The sequence below is a fragment of the Anabrus simplex genome, chromosome 7, assembly GCF_040414725.1.
Source record: "Anabrus simplex isolate iqAnaSimp1 chromosome 7, ASM4041472v1, whole genome shotgun sequence".
In the NCBI taxonomy this organism is placed as follows: domain Eukaryota; kingdom Metazoa; phylum Arthropoda; class Insecta; order Orthoptera; family Tettigoniidae; genus Anabrus; species Anabrus simplex.
The window spans coordinates 93,689,178-93,710,267 of record NC_090271.1 but is presented as its reverse complement, the minus strand read 5'-3'; the positions used below and the strand labels follow the sequence as shown (position 1 = coordinate 93,710,267).

At 38.2% G+C, this 21,090-nt stretch overlaps 1 protein-coding gene across 1 annotated transcript in view; it reads right to left on the bottom strand.

Annotated features, from left to right (window-relative positions):
- The window catches only part of Fib (rRNA 2'-O-methyltransferase fibrillarin), a 91,915-nt gene extending 71,808 nt beyond the window's left edge, over positions 1-20,107 (bottom strand). The window contains exons 1-2 of the mRNA XM_067151215.2: positions 19,953-20,107; positions 16,146-16,340 (exon numbers count right to left, since the gene is read on the bottom strand). Of these exons, the coding sequence (XP_067007316.2) occupies positions 16,146-16,340; positions 19,953-19,965 (208 nt within the window). The 5' untranslated portion in view covers positions 19,966-20,107. The remainder of the gene's footprint in view (positions 1-16,145; positions 16,341-19,952) is intronic.
- Between the last annotated feature and the right edge of the window lie 983 nt (positions 20,108-21,090).

Below are 21,090 nucleotides of genomic sequence, written 5' to 3'. Positions count from 1 at the left end.
CGTTATGGGGGAGAAAAGACTTATAAGAAACACCCTCTAGCTCAACTATATTAGAAATGACAAGAAAGTTTTGCATAATACAGTTCCACGACACGGAACAAGACATACTTAAGTTACTTAACATAAAGGTAGATTTAACAATGAAGGTGAGGCTACATTAAAGGTATAGGTTAAAGCGAAAGTATTTAATGGATGAAAGAATTAAAAGTACGGCAATTGGAACCTAGGGTAAACTCGGACACATCAAATTAAACTTTTAAATGACATTAAGCGAAGAAATAATGAAACACAAAAGGAATTAAACTAAATGAAACGAAACCGGAAAACATTGATAATAACATTGCAAAAACACTGAAATAACACTTACTTCGGAAAGGCAGGAGTTCCCGAGGGCAGCAGCCCTCGAGCGCGAACGCTCGCTTGGGCGGTCGGATGGAAAAGACGCCGAGCACACGCATCATTTTCCGAAGCCAGCCACAAGGCCGGAAATGGCCCAATTACAATTAGCCAATAAGATCAAACTTACCCTAGATTCCTGGACCTTTTTGCCAATAGGAAATCTCGTTACCATATATGGTAATTTTAACATCGTTAGCAATTGCACAAGTTCTGGAACATTACGATTACAACACCCAAAATTTCATCATAGGAAACCAAACTTGCAGTACAGGTACAGGATGCTCCAAAATAAATCACCTTACAAATTTTACATCAGATTACATAAAAACTACATTTAAAAAAAATCACTTCAAAACACTTCTGCATGTTGCAATGTTCATACAGTTCAATGTTTCTTGATGTCTCCATACTTTAAAAAAATTTACAAACATATTTCAGTTACACAAAAACTTTAAAATTTATATTTCTAAACACACTGTAGTTCCAATTCTCCGTCCCACCAACCGGTGACAGTTAGGAAGGAAGAAAAGATCAACTAAGAATCAGTGGATAACTCAGGAGATACTAGACCTGATTGATGAACGACGAAAATACAAGAATGCTAGAAATAAAGAGGGCAGAAAAGAATACAGGCGATTAAAGAATAAAGTGGATAGAAAGTGCAAGGTAGCTAAGGAAGAATGGCTGAAGGAGAAGTGCAAGGATGTCGAAGGCTGTATGGTCCTGGGTAAGGTAGATGCTGCATACAGGAAAATCAAGGAAACCTTTGGAGAAAGGAAATGTAGGTGTATGAATATTAAGAGCTCAGATGGAAAGCCACTTCTAGGGAAAGAAGACAAAGCAGAAAGATGGCAGGAGCATATCCAACAGTTGTATCAAGGTAAAGATGTAAATAATTTGGTTCTGGAACATGAAGAGGCTGTTGATGCTGATGAAATGGGAGACCCAATTTTGAGGTCAGAGTTTGACAGAGCTGTGAGTGACCTCAATAGAAACAAGACACCTGGAATTGATGACATTCCCTCTGAATTACTGACAGCCTTAGGAGAACCCAGCATGTCAAGGTTATTTCATTTAGTGTGCAAGATGTATGAGACAGGAGAAGTCCCATCCGATTTTCGGAAGAATGTTGTTCTACTACCGCACCATTAGTTTAGTATCTCATGCCTGCAAAATTTTGACACGCATTATTTACAGAAGAATTGAAAAACAAGTAGAAGCTGAGTTGGGAGAAGATCAATTTGGCTTCAGAAGAAATGTAGGCACACGTGAAGCAATACTGACTTTACGTCTGATCTTAGAGGATCGAATCAAGAAGGACAAGCACACGTACATGGCATTCGTAGATCTAGAAAAGGCATTCGATAATGTTGATTGGACCAAGCTATTTATGATTCTCAAGATGATAGGGATCAGATACCGAGAACGAAGAATTATCTACAATCTGTATAAAAATCAGTCTGCAGTGATAAGAATCGAGGGCTTTGAAAAAGAAGCAGCAATCCAGAAAGGAGTGAGGCAAGGCTGCAGTTTGTCCCCTCTCCTTTTCAATGTTTACATAGAACAGGCAGTAAAGGAAATCAAAGAGAAATTTGGAAATGGAATCAGAGTCCAAGGAGAGGAAATCAAAACCTTGAGATTTGCCGATGATATTGTTATTTTATCTGAGACTGCAGAAGATCTCGAGAAGTTGCTGAATGGTATGGATGAAGTCTTGGGTAAGGAGTACAAGATGAAAATAAATAAATCCAAAACAGAAGTAATGGAGTGCAGTCGAACGAAGGCAAGTGATGCAGGAAATATTAGATTAGGAAATGAAGTCTTAAAGGAAGTAGGTGAATATTGTTACTTGGGCAGTAAAATAACTAACGATGGCAGAAGTAAGGAGGACATAAAATGCAGACTAGCACAAGCAAGGAAGAGCTTTCTTAAGAAAAGAAATTTGCTCACTTCAAACATTGATATCGGAATTAGAAAGATGTTTTTGAAGACTTTCGTGTGGAGCGTGGCATTGTATGGAAGTGAAACATGGACGATAACTAGCTCAGAAAGAAAGAGAATAGAAGCTTTTGAAATGTGGTGTTACAAAAGAATGCTGAAGGTGAGATGGATAGATCGAATCACGAATGAAGAGATACTGAATCGAATTGGTGAGAGGAGATCGATTTGGCTAAATTTGACGAAAAGAAGAGATAGAATGATAGGACACATCTTAAGACACCCAGGACTTGTTCAGTTGGTTTTTGAAGGAAGTGTAGGTGGTAAGAACGGTAGGGGTAGACCAAGGTATGAATATGACAAGCAGATTAGAGCAGATGTAGGATGCAATAGTTACGTAGAAATGAAAAGGTTAGCGCAGGATAGAGTGGCATGGAGAGCTGCATCAAACCAGTCTATGGACTGATGACTCAAATAACAACACACCATCTGGCTGTCCGCTCGTCAATCTTGACGTTCTGTTTTAATCTAAGCCTACTAGATGGCACACTGTGTAACCGAAACTCTCTTGGGCATCTATGGCTGAGATTTAATGAATTTTGTCGGGTAAACACCAAATGTGTCACCAGAGATCTTTTACATGCCGACATCGTACGATATGAAGTGTCGAATGGTCTTTTTTTCCGCCCTTCAATATCTTGTAATAATAATAACTTCAAAAATCCGACTATCTCTGCCGGGGTTGGACCCCCTATCCTGGGATCCGGAGGCCGACACTCTACCATCAATCCACAGAGAAGGACTCACTTCTATTCTACAGCCGTTGGATGAGTGCGTGAACCGGCCTTTCAAACTGCAATGAAACAGTTGTACACCGAATGGATGTCTGATGGTGATCACGCATTAACACCAATTGGACGAGTGAAGAGGCCTGAAGTGGGACTAATATGCAGCTGGATCAAGACTGCATGGGCGCGCATTCCCAACGATCTAGTGTCCAAAAGCTTTAATAAATGTGGAATTTCAAAATTCAGTGGACGGTAGTGAGGATGACTATTTGTGGAAAGATGCCAGCGACGAAAGTTCCTATGTTGAACTATGCATCTACCGGATGCAAGCTCACAGCTGCGCGCCCCTAATCACACAACCAACTCGCCTGGTATTACACAATGTAAAGACATCAAATTTAACTATACCAGACACTAACATAAAGTAGAAATACATGAAGTGTATCTTGTTTCTCACAGCACACTGTGTGTTATTTCGTCGGCTAATACAGTCAACCTGAACGATGACGTCAGACCAATGAGATTGCGGACTTGCAGCATGTGACATTTTCGTACTTTAATTTGGATTTTTATTATGTTTGCAATTATTATTTCTACACTGTGACAACAGTTTTGAATTCTGTATCAAATGTTGAATCACATTAGAACATTAAATTAAAACCGTGGATCATGCATGTTCCCTAGTGCTACAGTTTTCAATAATGCACTCAATCTTCTGGCACCATCAGGATTTATACAGGATTACTAGCTGTAGTACCTGTCATCGACAGGACAAGTATATAGAATGTGCAAAGTTATCTAACTCCCCAGCTTCTTTCTGCCAATATTCGGGCATGCAGTTTTACTCGGAAAGCAGCAGTAATCCCGTCTATAGGAGATGAGTGGCAGCAGAAGAGACAAATCACATCACAAGAATGGTCAATGTAATGTCAATATCTCTTGTATTCTTCAAGTGATCATTCCGTTACAATTTCTTCTCATTTTTTAATAATCATTTCCAAAATTTTCTTTGTTGAGATGGACCGATGACCACGCGGTTTTACACCTTAAGAAATGACAAAAACCAAAGCCAGTTAACATGATTAAACAATATTTCCATGTTAACAATGCTCGGCATTGACATAGACCAAATAACAATAGTCTAAATTCATGAAATCTATTATCATAGCCAGTACGGTAAAAATGTTTAAGACATAAATGACTAGAACTTGTATTCTCTGTAACTTTTATGTGATACCTTTCAATAGGAGAAATAATATCTGTACTAGGATTTAAAAAATTAAATTTTAGACACCCCCCCTAAACCACCACTTCATCCAGTGTGAATAAAAATGTATAGCCTAGACTGTAGTATCTTATTACTTTACATACCAATTTGCATTAAATTCTGTTCCCATTTTCTCATCGGTTCGGTGTTGATATGGACTTAGCAACAAAAAACTAAATTTGTGAACATCTTTGTTATCATAGCCAGTATGGTAAAAATGTATTAGACATAAATGACAGGAAATTTAATTCTATATAACTTTACTTATGTAGTATTTATTGATAGGACTACTAATAAATATTTGACAGTTAAATTATAGGCCTTCCCCTAAACTACCATTTCATTCAGCATGAATAAAATTATTTATAAGCTAGGATGTTGTGCCTCATTCCCGACTATATACCAACTGTCATTAAATTCCCTTCAGCCATTTTCTCGTGATGCCTGTACATACATACATACATACATACATACATACATGCATACATACATACATACATACAGAGATGACGGAAAATTAAAAAGTGCATTTTCATGTTACTGTGGACAAGACCGATACAAAAATAACATTCTTTTTAAATTCTGAGCAATGTACAGGCAAAACTCTCTTTTATATATACAGATCGAAGACAGATATTCTCGTAACCTGAACAGATGCTGCATCTTACATACCTAAAGACCTTACCATATTGGCCCGAATATAGAACGGGGATTTTTTTTTTTAAATTAAAATATCCTTATACAAAATGACATTTTATATGCACAGCCTAACATTTAAAGAAATTTGTATCATTTCCACTTGCAACCTGCTGGCTTGTACAACGAGTGTCTCAAGTCACTTGGCAGCTGAACTCAAGGTCACGAATAAAACAAAATTTCTTGAGTTTTGATATTTAAAAAAATTAATTTTGTGGATTGCGATTAGTGACGGACAGAATTGAATATAATGCATTCGAAACCATATTCTCGAGAGCAACATAACCTTTAAATTCGAGTAGGCCTAATGGTAATTTATGCGGTATAATTGTACAAGATTTACCATACAAACACTTACTACATATACCGGGGACCAAATAACACAGGATGATTTCGCCATCATGTTGTGTGCTTTTGTATCGGATGTGCATTTTCTCCTCCTTCCGATTTTGGCCTACTTTGGACCACGGGTCACTAAGTCTAGAGAACTAAAAACTACGTTTGATCAATTGCTGCTTGGCTTGGCGTTATATCGTAGCATATTTTTCAATGAACTCGGCTGACAAAATTACTGACCTGAAAGAAGAATTTGATCCATGCTTTTAGCATGCAATCTAATGATTAGAAATTGTATACCACCACCTCCCCTACCCTGCTGGCCAACATGCTGATGGCGATAATTTTTTTGACCAACGGGACTCGAACCGGCTAACCACGGTGTTAGACCATTTAAACGATGTTCTTTCCATGAAGTTTGTTTGACCTTGAGCAAATGCATAGTAAAATTACAGCACCGTCTCACAGATACATTTAAATAATAATATGATACCAGTTCCGTGACTATTGTTCGTGAACTATGGTTTCCAATGTGTGTGTTTCTTGTGATTTAATATAACACTGTTACTGACTGTGCTTTATAAATTATTCCTATACAGTTAAACCTCATTAGTGCGTTCCTGATTAACACGTTTTCCCTTTTAGCACGTCAAAAATTCAAAGTCCCGATTCTCATCGTATTAAATTTATATTAAAAAATACCTCACTTATCGAGTCACGAATTTCCGCTATTACTGCTTAGTACGATCACATTTTTCCCAGACCTGAAAATGTTACTGTATTTGTCAGCTCTTCTGAAGGAAATGTGATTTCCAACTTGAGTAAGAGCCATCGCCACAGGTGTGTGATTGCAGGGAAAGGCCTTCCTAAACTTCAAAGGTTAAGTTGCACTTTCGGGGAGCAAGATGTTAGCCTCAGGAATGTTCAGTTTTGCTTGCCAGTTAGCAGCAAGATTGCTGAATAGCAGAGTGAGCCTGTTTGTGCTTGTATTTCGCATTCCATTCAGAAGGTAGAAATGTATTTTGTATTGAGTGGTAGAGGGAAGTATAGCTAATATTTGTTGCATGATACAGTAGCCTATATACCTTGATCAGGAATATAATCATGTGAAATTGACTAGTGTGGTGCATATTTGTCTTCTGATAGCCTAGTTATGGATGCAGAAAATTTTGTAAAATTCCTTAATAATGAAGGCAAAATTAACATGTCAGAAAGTGGACTGGCATAAGTGCGCAGAAACAGGAACGTTGAAACTCGACTCGATCATTCAAGTTGAGCGAAGTTTTGTTCGTTTCAGAATAACAGCCAAAGTCATTCCTCACAGCTGCACATTGTTGAGTATAACCTCCAATTCATCGTCTAAAAGCGTGACCAGAAAATAATGTTTAATAGAGGTTACCCACTGCTCAAGCTCCTACTAACATTTGTTTTAGAAAGAGTGTCATCTGCAGTAATACTTTATTTTTGTTGGCCCTTGTGCACATATTTTCATATTTCCTGCCTGATGTTTTTCAAACCTTTCAGTGTACTGGTACTTGTTATATATCCCCAGCAGAAAAGGTTTTCATATTTGTTCTCATGTTTTTCACACCTTTTAATACTTATCTTTAGGAATGGTAGATAGGCCTATAGTTTCCTCTGTACAAGACACAAGACACAAAATGCCCTCAATATTGGAAAAAATTGTATCTAGTATTTCCATATCCCTGTTGGATAGTTTTTTATTTGTATGTTCATTAGTACGTTTTCTCACTTAACACGTTATTTTTCCTTGTCACCTGCAGAAATGTCTTTACATGTAAATAGCTTTTTAAAATTATTGTTGGGAAACACTCCATAGCCTTGAGCAGAACCTTGGTGCTATCCAACAGGAGTAGTCTATGTGCTGGCACCGGTTTCACCCTCTCCCTTCCTACTATCATATATCAGGTCACTCATTTCATCTCATTAACTCCTTTAATGATTCTGGCGTGGAAGGGCACCCGGTCATAAAAACCTGCCACGACAGATTCATCTCACCTCATACCCGACGCTGTAGAGAAACGGAACAAGGGTCGGACAAACAAACTGTAAGTGATGATGACCCCTACGGGACGAAATATGTACTAGTTTAAGGTAACAGCATGTACTTTTTTTTTTTTTTGGGCTAGCTGCTTTAGTCGCACTGACACAGATAGGTCTTATGGCGACGATGGGATAGGGAAGGCCTAGGAGTGGGAAAGAAGTGGCCGTGGCCACAGCATGTACTGAACAGGCAGATCCTTTAATAGAATATTTGAGTATTTGAGTGTATTCTTAAATATTTCAACTTGTCATCTGAGTTGTCAAATCGCAGAGCTGCCAAAAGAAACAAAAACATTTTCTTAGTCATAATGGTGAGAAAAATATCACGTCTGTTTCCATCCACTGAGAAAAAATTATCTATTGATTCATTGTCAGATTTGAATATTGCTGTGAATACTAATAAGCGTATAACTGCTTTCAATTCAAGAACATGTCACAAGTATAAAGTAGACCCCATACTTCCTCAACATCTGCTTTTCTACCTAAGGCATTTGTTCTTGGTCACAGCCCGGAAATATGCAACACAATGTTATATAGTCTAGTTCTTACATTAGTCGGGGGTTGTGCCTTTCTCCATTAAAAACTATTTCCGTTACCTTAAAAATAACAGTTATCTTGGCGATCTGAATGTCCTGTATTTACATCCCCTTCACCCATTTCTGTGTCCTTACCTCCATAATCTATACATGCTGTCTCATCATCATCTGCTTCTTGCTCTAAATTGGTTTTGTCATCACATCATGGTCTTCAAACACTTCATCTATCATTTCCTCCAAATCTATTTCAAAGTTTGGTTCATTAGGTCGCAAAACTCACTGAGATGGGCCTGGTTGTGGCTCTGCTATTACAGTGAAACCTCATTAAGACGTTTCTGCAGGGGACAAGGAAAAATAACGTGTTAAGCGAGAAAACATACTAATGAATATACGAATAGAATAAAAACTATACAACAGGGGTATGGAAAAACTAGATGCGATTTTTTCTGACATGAGGACATTTCACTCACTTTTATGAATTTCATTTTTTGTATCTGATGTATATATGTATATTACTCTAACTAGCCCGCCTGGTAGCCATGATCGTTAAAGCAGAGAAGTTTAAATGGTCTAACCAGAAAGCAGTACGGACCAGGGAAGGAGAGGGGATGGCATGGAAAAGTTTTGCAGTCATCTCACAGACATATGATACCAGTTGAGCCGGGCTGAGTGGCTCAGATGGTTGACGCGCTGGCCTTCTGACCTCAACTTGACAGGTTCGATCCTGGCTCAGTCCGGTGCTCAAATACGTCAGCCTCCTGTTGGTGGATTTACTGGCACATAAAAGAACTCCTGCAGAACAAAATTCTGGCACCTCGGCGTCTCCGAAAACCGTAAAAGTAGTTAGGAGGACATAAAGAAAATAACATTATTATCTTATTGATGTCAGTTAAAGGTTAATGAGATTTTGTGAAAACTAGACTATAAGAACCATAAAAATAAGCATACTATGCTGTTTTTCATGAGAGTTTAACCCTGATGCAGGTCAATAAGTATGAAATCTGATTGTCGGCAAGTTAAGTGTGGATGAATCTGGACATCCCCATCTTGTATGCAGTAAAGTTCTGCAACATGCAAATAACTCAACAACCGCAAACATCTTTGATGATGGATTGTGTAAGAGACCCCTTTTTTAAAACGGAGTGGAAACTTTCTTCTCCATTTAAAATGTGTTTATTTTTTAACTCTATTTTAAGTTGAAGCATCTTGCGGCCGAATTTAACAAGCAACTTCCCTTCTTTTTTTATATCTTCCATTGTAATTTGGTCATTCGTATATTGTTCGCAGTCAGTTTCTGGAAATCTCATACCAGTACCGTGTAAATTAGGCCTAGGCCTGCATCGACGTTTAAAGGTTATATTAAACACGAGAATGCGGTTTTGAATGTAAGCATCGATTCTCAAAAGTTCTCAAATGCATTATATTCATTCCTGCCTATCACTAATCGTACAATAAAATTGGAAAGAAAAAATATAATCAAATCTTCAGAAATTATGGTTATTCATGACTTTGAGCTCAGCTAGAAAGCACGCTCGCTGCACAAGTCAGTACAAGTGGGAAATAATGCAAACTTTTAAAATGTAAAGTGCGCAAATAAAACGACTGTGGTGTTAACAGAAAAACGAAAAATTCTCAGTCTTATATTAGGACCAAAACAGAAATAGGCAAACCCAGGACCTCCCATGGTCTTATGAATGTAAAGTGCAACATTTGTGATGGTCTTGATAACATAATTGTATACAATAATATTAAAATACTAGATTTGTGTTAAGGAGCAGTTTTGATTTCTGCCTGAATGCCCAGTGACTATACAGTGCCCTGAGGGAAGTGCTGAAAACTTCTTCGGCGATACAATTGAAAAAAAGTAAAAACAAACATCTAACCCTGGACATAATGCAGACGTTTTACAAGTATGAACTTTGGACGAGACTCGTTCCGTCTTCAAGTAAAGCTATTCAAATGCGCCATCTCCTTCCAATTGCTGTGGCCATTCTCTGCTTTATTTCTGAGGATTCTGTTAAAAATACCACCCGAATGCGATGCTACGATGGTCCCTTATGCAAGTTCACCGCAGATCGCTCTTCCAGTACAGTAGTCTACTTGCTCTAATTATCGCAATGATGGGACATTAACTCCCAGATCCATAAGTATGCTGTAGGTGTCCTTTTGTGAGATATACAGTTTCTTGAAAAATGCTTGATCGAGGAATTAGTGTTGATGGGACTGATATTTCAGGGCAGTTAATCCGGGAAATTGTTTATTCAAGGAACAGATAATGCAGGATTTTTACAACGTGATTTAATTAGGATGCTCGCGGGACCACAAATTTGAACTAATAACTTGGGGAAAAGTAGTTTCTGGGAACGGATAATCGAGGTTCCACTGTACTCCACAAAGAAGGTATAGTAGCCTATATTATGCTCGAAGTGTTCCCTAATTCCTTGGTAGCACAAATGCAAGTACAGTGGAAGTCCATTATAGCGAGAACAGATTGCTATTGTATCAAATTATTGATAAAGCTGGAAAAAAGCATTAAAACTGATATGAAATGGCAATCAGTCTGTTCAAAACTTACAATTTTGCGGATGATTTCCATACTGTGGCTTACTCTTTTTAATTATTTTCTAAAACTGATAGTATGTGAACAAGCATGTCCAATGTCATTTCTTAAAAATTGCAATAGCTTCACACCAGAAGCTTCTGTAGCAAACGTTCTTGTTTTCTTATACAAACATTGCCTAACTTAACCATGCATGTATCATGAAAACTTATTCCAAGTTTCAGTAGAGTAATGTAACCTTTTCATTACAAATTTACAATGGAACAGCCTTTATGAAATTTAACCCAACATCGGTCGAACTTAGTAACGCCACGTCATCGGTCGAGGTGTTAGCACGGCGCTCACACTAATGAAAAAGAAGTTTCCGTCTTTCTTATGTATATCAATCGGAAATTATCTTGCTAGGAAGTTTCTATTTTTATTCTCTTGTCACCTTATGGAGCACTTTAATTTATTTTTATCACATTTGGCCTCAAAACCCAAAATAACGTATGTCATAATGCCTTATTATACAAATGAACGAGTGCCGTAATAAATGATGAAAATTATTATTTTAAATTTAGAGAATCTATTCACAAATTATATCAAAATGATGTAATATACAAAACAATGTAGAATATGCCAATGAGAAAACAAAATTATTGCATTATGTACAGTTCATTTATATTCTGAATATTGTCTTGGGTATCTTGCAGCTTCATTCACTGCTGCTGACATCCCTGGCTTCCTTCTCACCATACCACTGATGACACATGGTTATTGTATGCTCTCCACAAACTGTAGCCTGACAAGAAATGCACCGAACCATGGAGAAACGATTCTTTCTTTTCAGACAAAAGCCACATCTCACCCTCTCTTTGTTTGTAGCAGGTTGTGGAGTACACTTTGTTTCTGGATATTGGAGGTATTTCCTTATTCGAATCTTCAGGTCGTTCTGAAATCCTTCCTTTGAAAGTCTTGCCACCATACGATTTCTAGTGAGACCCAGTGCCAGAGTTTTCAAAAAATTTCTTCGTTCCATTTTACTGTTAGTGTTGCAAAAGAGGATTACTTGAGCATTGATCGCACCAACATCTAAAGGTGTAAAAAAACAATCTGAGTGGCCAACGACAACATAACAGTGTACTGTGATTTCATCTTATCAATGACATCTACACCTCCTTTACATAAAATCAGCTTCATGGTCCGTATTGCACTTCACTAGATTCACAATTAAGTATTTATTTATTTTCCACCTAGTCGATACAATGATTGCTTAAGGTAATTTAATGTTTAAAAGTGGTATATGTTTCGTATATTATCAACATCTTCAGCCACATAACACTGTTTAGATGAAAAATACATAAATTGACAAAGTAATGCTTTAGAGGAAGTGTCCTTAAAATTAACATAAGATTGACAACATTAAAATAAACAAAAAACTCAAGAGAAAATATATAAATTATTTGGACAATTGAAAGCAGTCATCAAGGAAACACTTATACAATAATCTATAGAGAATATGTCCTAATGAATATTCTTATCTTAATAATTCATAAAAAAGGTCAATTTATAAATTAAAAATTATACAATTTATAAGTAATTGTCGAAATGAAGAAATCCAGATATCACAATGCGACTCTTATTATTAATGCAGATGAAAATATAACTAATTCCTAGTTGTCAATTCTTATTAAGCCTGCTTTCCTTTGGATCAGTAACTCCTGTCATTCTTTCACAGTCTTGTGTCTGGTGTAATTTTGATGATGCGTTCTTCCTTGTTCTTGCACCTGAGGAGGTGGAGGAGCGGGGGATATAGGCGTGTCAAGAACCTCCTTACTGTCACCTATAGTTTCAACTGAGGAGGAACAACACAATACAATAAGTCTTGTCTTAGTTGATTTACACTGAAATGTTAATTAAAATGATAGATGTTTCGCCTTGTATATAGGCATCATCAGCCATCAAATAGGGCTGGAAAGTCCAGCCCTCCTTCCAATGCCCAGATCATAAAGGAGGAGAAGGTGAAGGCAATGTCGACAGTAACGCTCTTTTTGGTGCTTCACGATTTGAATCTCCAGTTTCTTTAGTTATTGAATTTTGTTGCTGGCTTTGATTTTTCGATGCATTTCCAGTACTGATGTTCTGTACAAAACTCTGTGGAGCGCTCGCAATCAAAACAATGAACTGAACCTGTGTGTGGCGACAGCCAACAATGCCGATTGTGTCTAACAATAGCACACGCGTAGTGGACACTTCCAGGTGGTTTCGAACCACACCATGCACTTCACCTGTCAAAAACGTTTTAAACAAACGTTTAATAACGTTTAATAACAAAAAATCCTGGAATGGTGGCGGACCATCGGGCGTTCCAGACTGCTGGATGCCAGACTAATGGAATTCTACTGTAATTAAATACAGACAAATTAACTTCATGTTGAAGGTTTTCCCGAATGATCCTGTTCATGTTGCTGCATGTAAAGAAAGCCTGCCAGTTTTACCTTTGCCACCACAGCCTATCCTTACCAGAGAGGATACCTGGCTGAATGATGCAATTTTCTACTGCGAGAATTTTGAACCGTGAAGTTACTAAAGAAGCAAATTCCTCATTTACTTCATTAGAGTCAGAAAAATATGATTCAATTTCTATGGGTATACAGTGGAACTTCGATTATCCGTTCCCGCAAACTACGTTTTCCCAGATTATTTGTTCAAATTATATGGTCTCGCGAACATCCTAATTAAATCATGTTGTGAAAATCTTGCGTTATTCGTTCCTTGAAGAAACTATTTCCCAGATCAACCGTCCAGAAATTTCAGTCCCATCAGCGCTAAATCCTCGATCAAGCATATTTAAGTACACCATCAAGTGATTTCATCTGACCTACCAACGCCCACTGATCATCAATTCTTCCTTTTGCCAGGGCTGTTTCTTCGAGCTGAAAGTTACAAAATTGGGAGTACAGAACATCAGTTTCTTTATCTAAATGCTCCATTTCACTAGTTAGAATATTCGGAAACTTATTAATGAAAAATTTAAGGCTAGAAAATGATGCCTTACTTATAGCAGAAATATTTGCAACTTCTGCATTAATTAAAACATCTTTGAACGAAAATTTGTGTACGGTACCATATAGTCACATGCTGAAAAGAAACACTTTCTAACAGACTTAAAGAATATGCACTTTTGCACAGACTTCGAAGTGTTCACCTAAACAAACGCATAGTTCCCTATCATCAGATCACAATCATCCTTTTGATTTGCTGGAGTATGATAATCTATATCAAGGAGAGAGGAGGAGCTTTTAATAACGTGTGGTTTCACAAACCTTGCCATCACATTCTTCAATAGTTCCTCCAAAACTGACTTCAATAACTGGACGTGCGGCATACGTGACTGAAGAGCTACGTTTGGATTCTCAAAGATATCCATAAAACTTGAGAGAAAATGGCAAAAAGATTAGTGTAAATTTGATGAAAGAAATATGAACAGTCGTTCTTCACGTGACAAAGCATGGCCTTAGTGTCATGAGTAGTTTCATTTGGGGGGGGGGGGGGCAGGGTGAAACTGATGACTGAGTTCTCCTTTAACTCGGGAGTGTGGTGAAATGTTATAATAATGCTTCACCTTTTCAGACAAACAAGACATCTGCACTTAAGACTTGCTTAGGAATTTTGTAAGTCTTCAAAGTTCCCATGTGAGAAACCTTACTCACAATTTCGCTCCTGAATAAAGTAGCCAAAAGGTCCCACTGCAGCAAAATCGTATTTAAACACCTTCTTAGTGATAATCATCGAGTAGGTACATGCTTCATAATTTTCCTGATCTCTGTGTTGTGTTAAGTCTGAAATTCTCGGAACTTTTCTTTCCTGTTTGCGCCCCTTTCCAGATAATAAAATATATCAGTTATACTTTAATCTACATTTACAGAGAAGCATGCCACACCCTTCTCTGCAGCAAGATTAATTAGGTGACAAGAGCAGCCTACGATTATTGTTCCTATTTTCCAGCTTCAAACCTCTTGCCACAACATTCTTTAATCCTACCATTTCTGGAGCATTATCAGCACCAAGAGCTAGTCAGTTTTTTAATGGAATGAAGAATTTCTGAAGAATAATAGTATTAATAATAACAATAATAGTAATAATATTTGCTTTACGTCCTACTAACTACTTTTACGGTTTTTGGAGATGCCGAGGTGCCATAATTTAGTCCTGCAGGAGTTCTTTTAAGTGCCAGTAAATCTACCAACACGAGGCTGACGTATTTGTGCACCTTCAAATACCACCGGACTGAGCAAGGATCGAACCTGCTAAGTTGGGGTCAGAAAGCCAGCACCTCAACCATATGAGTCACTCAGGCCGGCTCCTGAAAAGTTGAGAGCAAAAGATTGGCAATGTTAGCTCCAGCAGCATCCCCTTCTAAATTAGGCACAGAGAGTAGACAACTCTGAATTTCATTGAGCTCATGCCAAAAAATGTTACAACAATAGGATATATTTTCAAGTCGCTTTTATTGCTACCATCAGTAGCAACAGAAAATGCATTCACTTGCAAATATGATGCAATTTTCGCCCTTTCTTCCATGAACATTTCTGTAATGATAGCCGCTGTTTTCGTTCTAGCACACACATATCGTTTTGCGATTTCCGAATCAGGAAACATTTTGAGAAACAAAGACCACGTGTGGTTGGCACAATTTACATTCAGGTTACGTTCTCGATAAATGAGGTAAATAAAGCCTTGGCATTCGTTACAGGATTTTCACCTTTGTTTTTACATGAAAAGTTCAGTTTCTGGTTTCTTTCTACACACTGGACACTCTTGTTATGTTTTTGTCGTTTGCCATGCGCAACTGAAAAAAGCCACACCTTCATATAGTACAGAATGTGAAAGTTGGTCCCTTCCTGGACTCAATGAAACACGGAAACTCTTCCCTATAGGCGCTTTTAAACACTGAATCATATTTATTTTTCGACATTTCGGCCAAAACAAATATTAAGACATACAACCAAGAAGCACTACTACGTGACGTAATACGAGCACTTATGCAGGTCCTGCCCAAGGTAGACGTCTATGGTGTGCTATTTCTGAAGTTAGGTTACTCGCTTGCGATTTCCATTTCCTATTATTAAGCTATTTAGGTATTTGAGTGTATTACAGTTTAGACCAAAGAGGAGCACATGGCTGGCCACTGTGCCCCGTACTGCCATCCGGTTGTGATTATTAGAACTACGATCGACCAGCCATACTCTGCCATATATCAATAGAACGAGGAAACGCGCGGGAGTTTAAAATAATATGAAAATTATCGAAACTGCTCTGAAAATCGAGGGAGAGGTCCCGGAGATCGGGAAGAACGATGAAAAATCGGGGTCTCCCGCTTAAATCGGGAGAGTTGGCACGTCCGCATAACTATATTTTCTTAAACCCTGAATTTATGTCCACATATGTTGAATTCTGTTTAACATGCTTTCCCCTTTATCCTGTCATATTTCTTCTGATTGCACAAAAAACATGTGCCAACAAGGTTCCACTGCAAATACAAAGAAATATTCTAAATTATATTCAACAGTTCTTACCTCCTCCTCGTCCACCTCGTCCTCTTCCTCGGCCACCACCAAAACCACCCCGACCACCACCTGCGCCTCTTCCAAATCCTCCTCGACCACCAGGACTTCCAAATCCTCCACGGCCACCTGGACTTCTTCCAAAGCCTCCACGTCCCCCACCTCCACCTCGGCCGCCACCACCACCTCGGCCACCAGGTGAAAATCCTATAGAAGTAAACAAAATCTTAAGAAAGTTACATATCCTCATGTCTGTGCATAAAAAGATGGTAATTGTAGTGGTGTTCTTATCATGCACTGCATTCACTGCTAGAAATATGAGATTCTGCAGCAGGCAGGAGATGTAGTCTTTCTAATATACTTTTCATGTTTGGTAGCACATACAGTAGATTTGTGAACAGTTTTCTCCCTCTTAAAGTTGAACAAATCCCAATTAAGAAGTCAGCTTACACGTAAACGTTTAAAAGATATAAAAAATATATCAAGCCAAAACATTTAGCAAGGTTTTAAAGCTCAGGGCTGCAACATTCTGTGAAAATAAGAAAACAGCAAAGTTTGAAAGTGTCACGGCATGCACCAAATGTACGCGTGACGAGAATATATTAAGTACAAAAGAGGTGAAGTTCAACAAATTTCTTACCTAGGCGAAAAGCAATGCCAGACTTCCAAAAATCAATTAGTCCATAAAACGATACGCAATACGCTGGCTTTCTACCCCCAGCAGAATCCACGCCCTCCTGACCTACATTCTCCTGTTACCGCAACTTCCCCTCCCGCTACCTAACACGCTCCGCGTAACAGCTGATCCAGGCAGGCTGTCACTTGACACTTTGCATTCCAGCTCCTCACATACACCACGCTTGGCCACTTTGAGTTAAAGGTGAGTTTCATACCTTAATATTCTTTTCCTTTCAATAAGCGCCTTCTCTAAATTTGGAATTCCAACGTAAAATTCACAATTCGTTCTCTATTTTTAGGTCCGTGTTGGATCGAGATCGATATTAACTTGTCAAAATCCACCTGATATTGAAATTTTCAAGATATCATCTATCAACGCACGGCCTCTGCCTTACAATAATTTTTGAACAACACAAAAATGCAGAGTTCAAGCTTAAATCATATGAGATGTTTTAGAATAGCTACACAAAGACTGTGACATTCTGACAAAAAATCTATATATCACAGAAATTTCAGGAATACATACTAGGTGGAACTGATTCATATAAATATGAATAATGATTAAATACCCTATTTACATAAACAAAAAGGAACAATGTTCTAGAAATCAGTATTTAATTCACTACGTCAGATAATGTATAAAGACTTAAGATAAAGTTCTAAAAGGAACACCTTGTACTCTTACAGGCCATTCACATACATTTTAGCTGTAAAAAAATCTTTTTGACACACAAGAAAGTGTTGTGTTTTATGACGTGTCTAACATCTTAAAAGATTAAGCGGTCTTTGTATTTTAATCACACATATTTTAATGTGTGTGTATATATATATATATATATATATAAAATTGTAAAATTTTACAACACTAGATAGCATGCTCTGTATATGTTTCTATACTGCATAAATATTTCATGTAATTACTTATAATACCTTGCAAATTTTCATTGGCTGATGATGGCATGGGAGATGCTGAAACCGGTACTATAATGATAAGAATAAAAATGTGATATTTTAATTAAGTCACTATGTCAACGTATTGAACAGGTGGAAACCCTTTATCCTTAATCAACCTTCTAAATTTCGATTCAGTACGGACCATAATGAAATTCTTAACATTAAATGATATCTTACTTAGCAAAGATGTGAGATCCATCCTTTATGCTTGCCAAGAACCCACCATCCTGCCCCGGGTCGGGTTATGAATCAAGGACGTCCATTGCTGCCTGTCTCTCCACCACTCTTCTCCTTTTTTAAGTACATCTTCTGGTTTTCCTCTCCTCTTCTCTATGCACTCCCACACTGAACCTGTCCACCTCTTTAGGGGTCTTCCTCGTGGTCTCTTTCCTGTCAAATTCTCTGAAAAAGCTTTTTTTTTTTGGCACTCTGTCTTCTCCCATTCTCATCATATGCCCATACCACTTTATCTTTGTTGTTACCATCCTGTCTTGCAGTTTTAAGATTCCTGTCCTTTTCCTTCTCCATTTCTAATTCTATCCTTTCTGGTCTTGCCCTCGATAGAATTTCATTTCTGCTGCCTGTATTCTATTCTCCTCTCATTTTGTTGCAGTCTACAATCCAGCTGCATAGGTTAGTATGGGTTCATAATACATTCTTACATTTCTTCAGGACATCTTGGTTCCACAAAATACCCCTTACACTCTGGTAGAAACTGTTTGCTTGTTGCATTCTTTTCCCAATTTCCTCAGTTATCTTTCCATCTTCTGTTATCACACTTCCCAAGTTCATGAAATTTTTAACTACTTCCAGAATTTTACCGTTCAGTTTTATATGGAACTCCACAACAACTGAGGATTCTGACATGTCTGAATACAGAATAGCCAGGGAGAAAGGTAAACCATGTCCATTTTGCTGCTCTATTTGCCAAAAAGTCATGATGGAGATCTCCTGGTATCTCTGAATGTCGTGGTACCCATAGTAGTATGATTCTCTATGTACCAGTTATGTGAATGATTCAAATTTTCTAGGGCTCGCAGTGCACCAAGTGAGTCCATGGCTATATATGCCTGGAGAATATGGGAGTGTTTAATATATAAAAGAGCTTGTCTGGTAGCAAATAATTAAAGAGGAAGCTGCCTCAGGTAGAGTAAATTATTTATATAGGTTGAAATCAGGGGAATAGAATGCAGCTCCGACTCCAGGGTGGTTTAGGTGTTTCGACCCATCCATACACAGGTACCCAATGACAACGGAAAGTATGAGGAAACTACAAGGTGTCCTGCGCTGAGCATAATGTATAATTACCACCAGTGAAGTTGTTATGTAAATAAGTAGGCATAGCCTTCATTTAGAAATCCCTGACAGGCATCAAACTTCTCTCCCCTTTCCACCGCTTGCAGCTTAATTACCACTCTGTTAAGAGACGCCAAGGAGTTTCTTCCACCCACTGGCATAAGAACAACATTGTATTTATTTAAATGGATTTTACGCACGGTCCGCTGGTCTCTGGAATCTTCAACCATCTGAAGTAAAACTGCTTCCTCTTCCCCACTTCTGTCACCGAGTAAAGAAAATGTATAGCCTATGTAAATAAAAACGCATGTGATATATACTGTATATACAATTTTTCCTAAAGTCGAAAAGGGGATGGGAAGATGATTAAAAATTTTAGGAGGAAGTGATCTTGCTGTACGATGCTTATCTGAAAAATAGGCAATTATGCTACAAAGACCGACGAATAACCAATATTTTAGCAATTCTCACGCGGCAAGCAACGAAAGGAAGGCAAAATGTTAACTGTTTTTTTTTTTTTTTTTATTTACGTCGCACCGACACAGATAGGACTTACAGCGACGATGTTAAAGGAAATGTTTAGGAATGGGAAGGAAGCAGCCGTGGCCTTAATTAAGGTCCCAGCATTTGCCTGGTGTCAAAATGGGAAACCACGAAAAACCATCTTCAGGGCTATCGACAGTGGGGTTCGAACCCACTATCTCCCGGATGCAAGCTCATAGCTAAGCGTCCCTAACCGCAGGCCAACTCGCCTGGTGTGTACAATTTTTACTGGGAACAGTTTAGTGACACAATATTAGACACGTGCCAGAAGTTAACACACATAACCTTAGAACAAAACACGAAATATTAAAAGAAGCTACCAATATTTCTAAAATTATGAATTCTTACCAGGCCTACCCATTTCACCACAACGAAGTCAATACGAAAGTAGCACCCCGAAATATCCTCAATCCAATTTGAAACGAAACCACGTGTAAGACGCAAAACTCAATTTACAAACATCAAACAACACTTTCTTCCATGCCGGCAACTTTAAGAAGCCAAATATACACCAAAGAGATTGCACAGTTTACGGTAGGGATAAAGAAGACCATCTCCAATCCTCAAGCCGTAATATAAAAATAACATGGTGGCTGAAGTAGCCGGATTGCTGGGATTTGCTAACGCGAAAATATCATGTACACAGGCGGTAATTTAACATTACATTACAAATGTAACATCATAGGGAAAACCACTGTTGGACGTACGAAAACACGTCGGCAATGGACTAGATGCACATATGAGTAGCCCATTTGGAAAACCCCCCCATATGCACTATAGGCACCGTGCGCGTCGCTCTAGAGGCCGGGCGGAGAACAACACGTGAGGCAGACTCCAGACTCGCAGTAGCTGTTCTGTTATGACTGAGCGTGTCAACACTCAGATGATAATGTCAGAGAAAAGGAGATCAAGTAAACGCAATTGTTATGTTGTCGGATGATCCAATACATACGCAAATACGGGAAGTGAAGTACAAATTTATTGTTTTTCAAAACGAGCGATAGATGTGGACCGAAGGAGGCGATACAAGGAGTTAACCGAACGAAGTAAGTAGGCCTACACATACGTACTGCAAATGTTTGCAATAAGTTCAGTTGATCGGATTTAATTTAATTTGTAGCACTGATGGATCACTTTGGCAACCTACGACTTACTCAAGAATATGTAGTGCACATTTCATCGGAAACAAAAGATCTGGACACCCACTAAGTCCAGCCTATGTTCCGACAATATTTCCGGATGAATCCAAGAAGAGGAATGTGTCGCCGGGATCCAGCTTACAGCGCTTTCACTGACAACTCAAGAGCACTTTCACTAACAACTCAAGCGATTAGAAAAGGAAGAATCAGACGGAAAATTTTCAAGTCCAGTTTGCCCAAGTAACATAACCAAGGATGCATCCGTGGGAACAGATGCATCTGAATTTCGTTGTTCAGACTTCATGTTTTATTGTTCAAAAAATGAAACCGACGTAAATACACAAGCA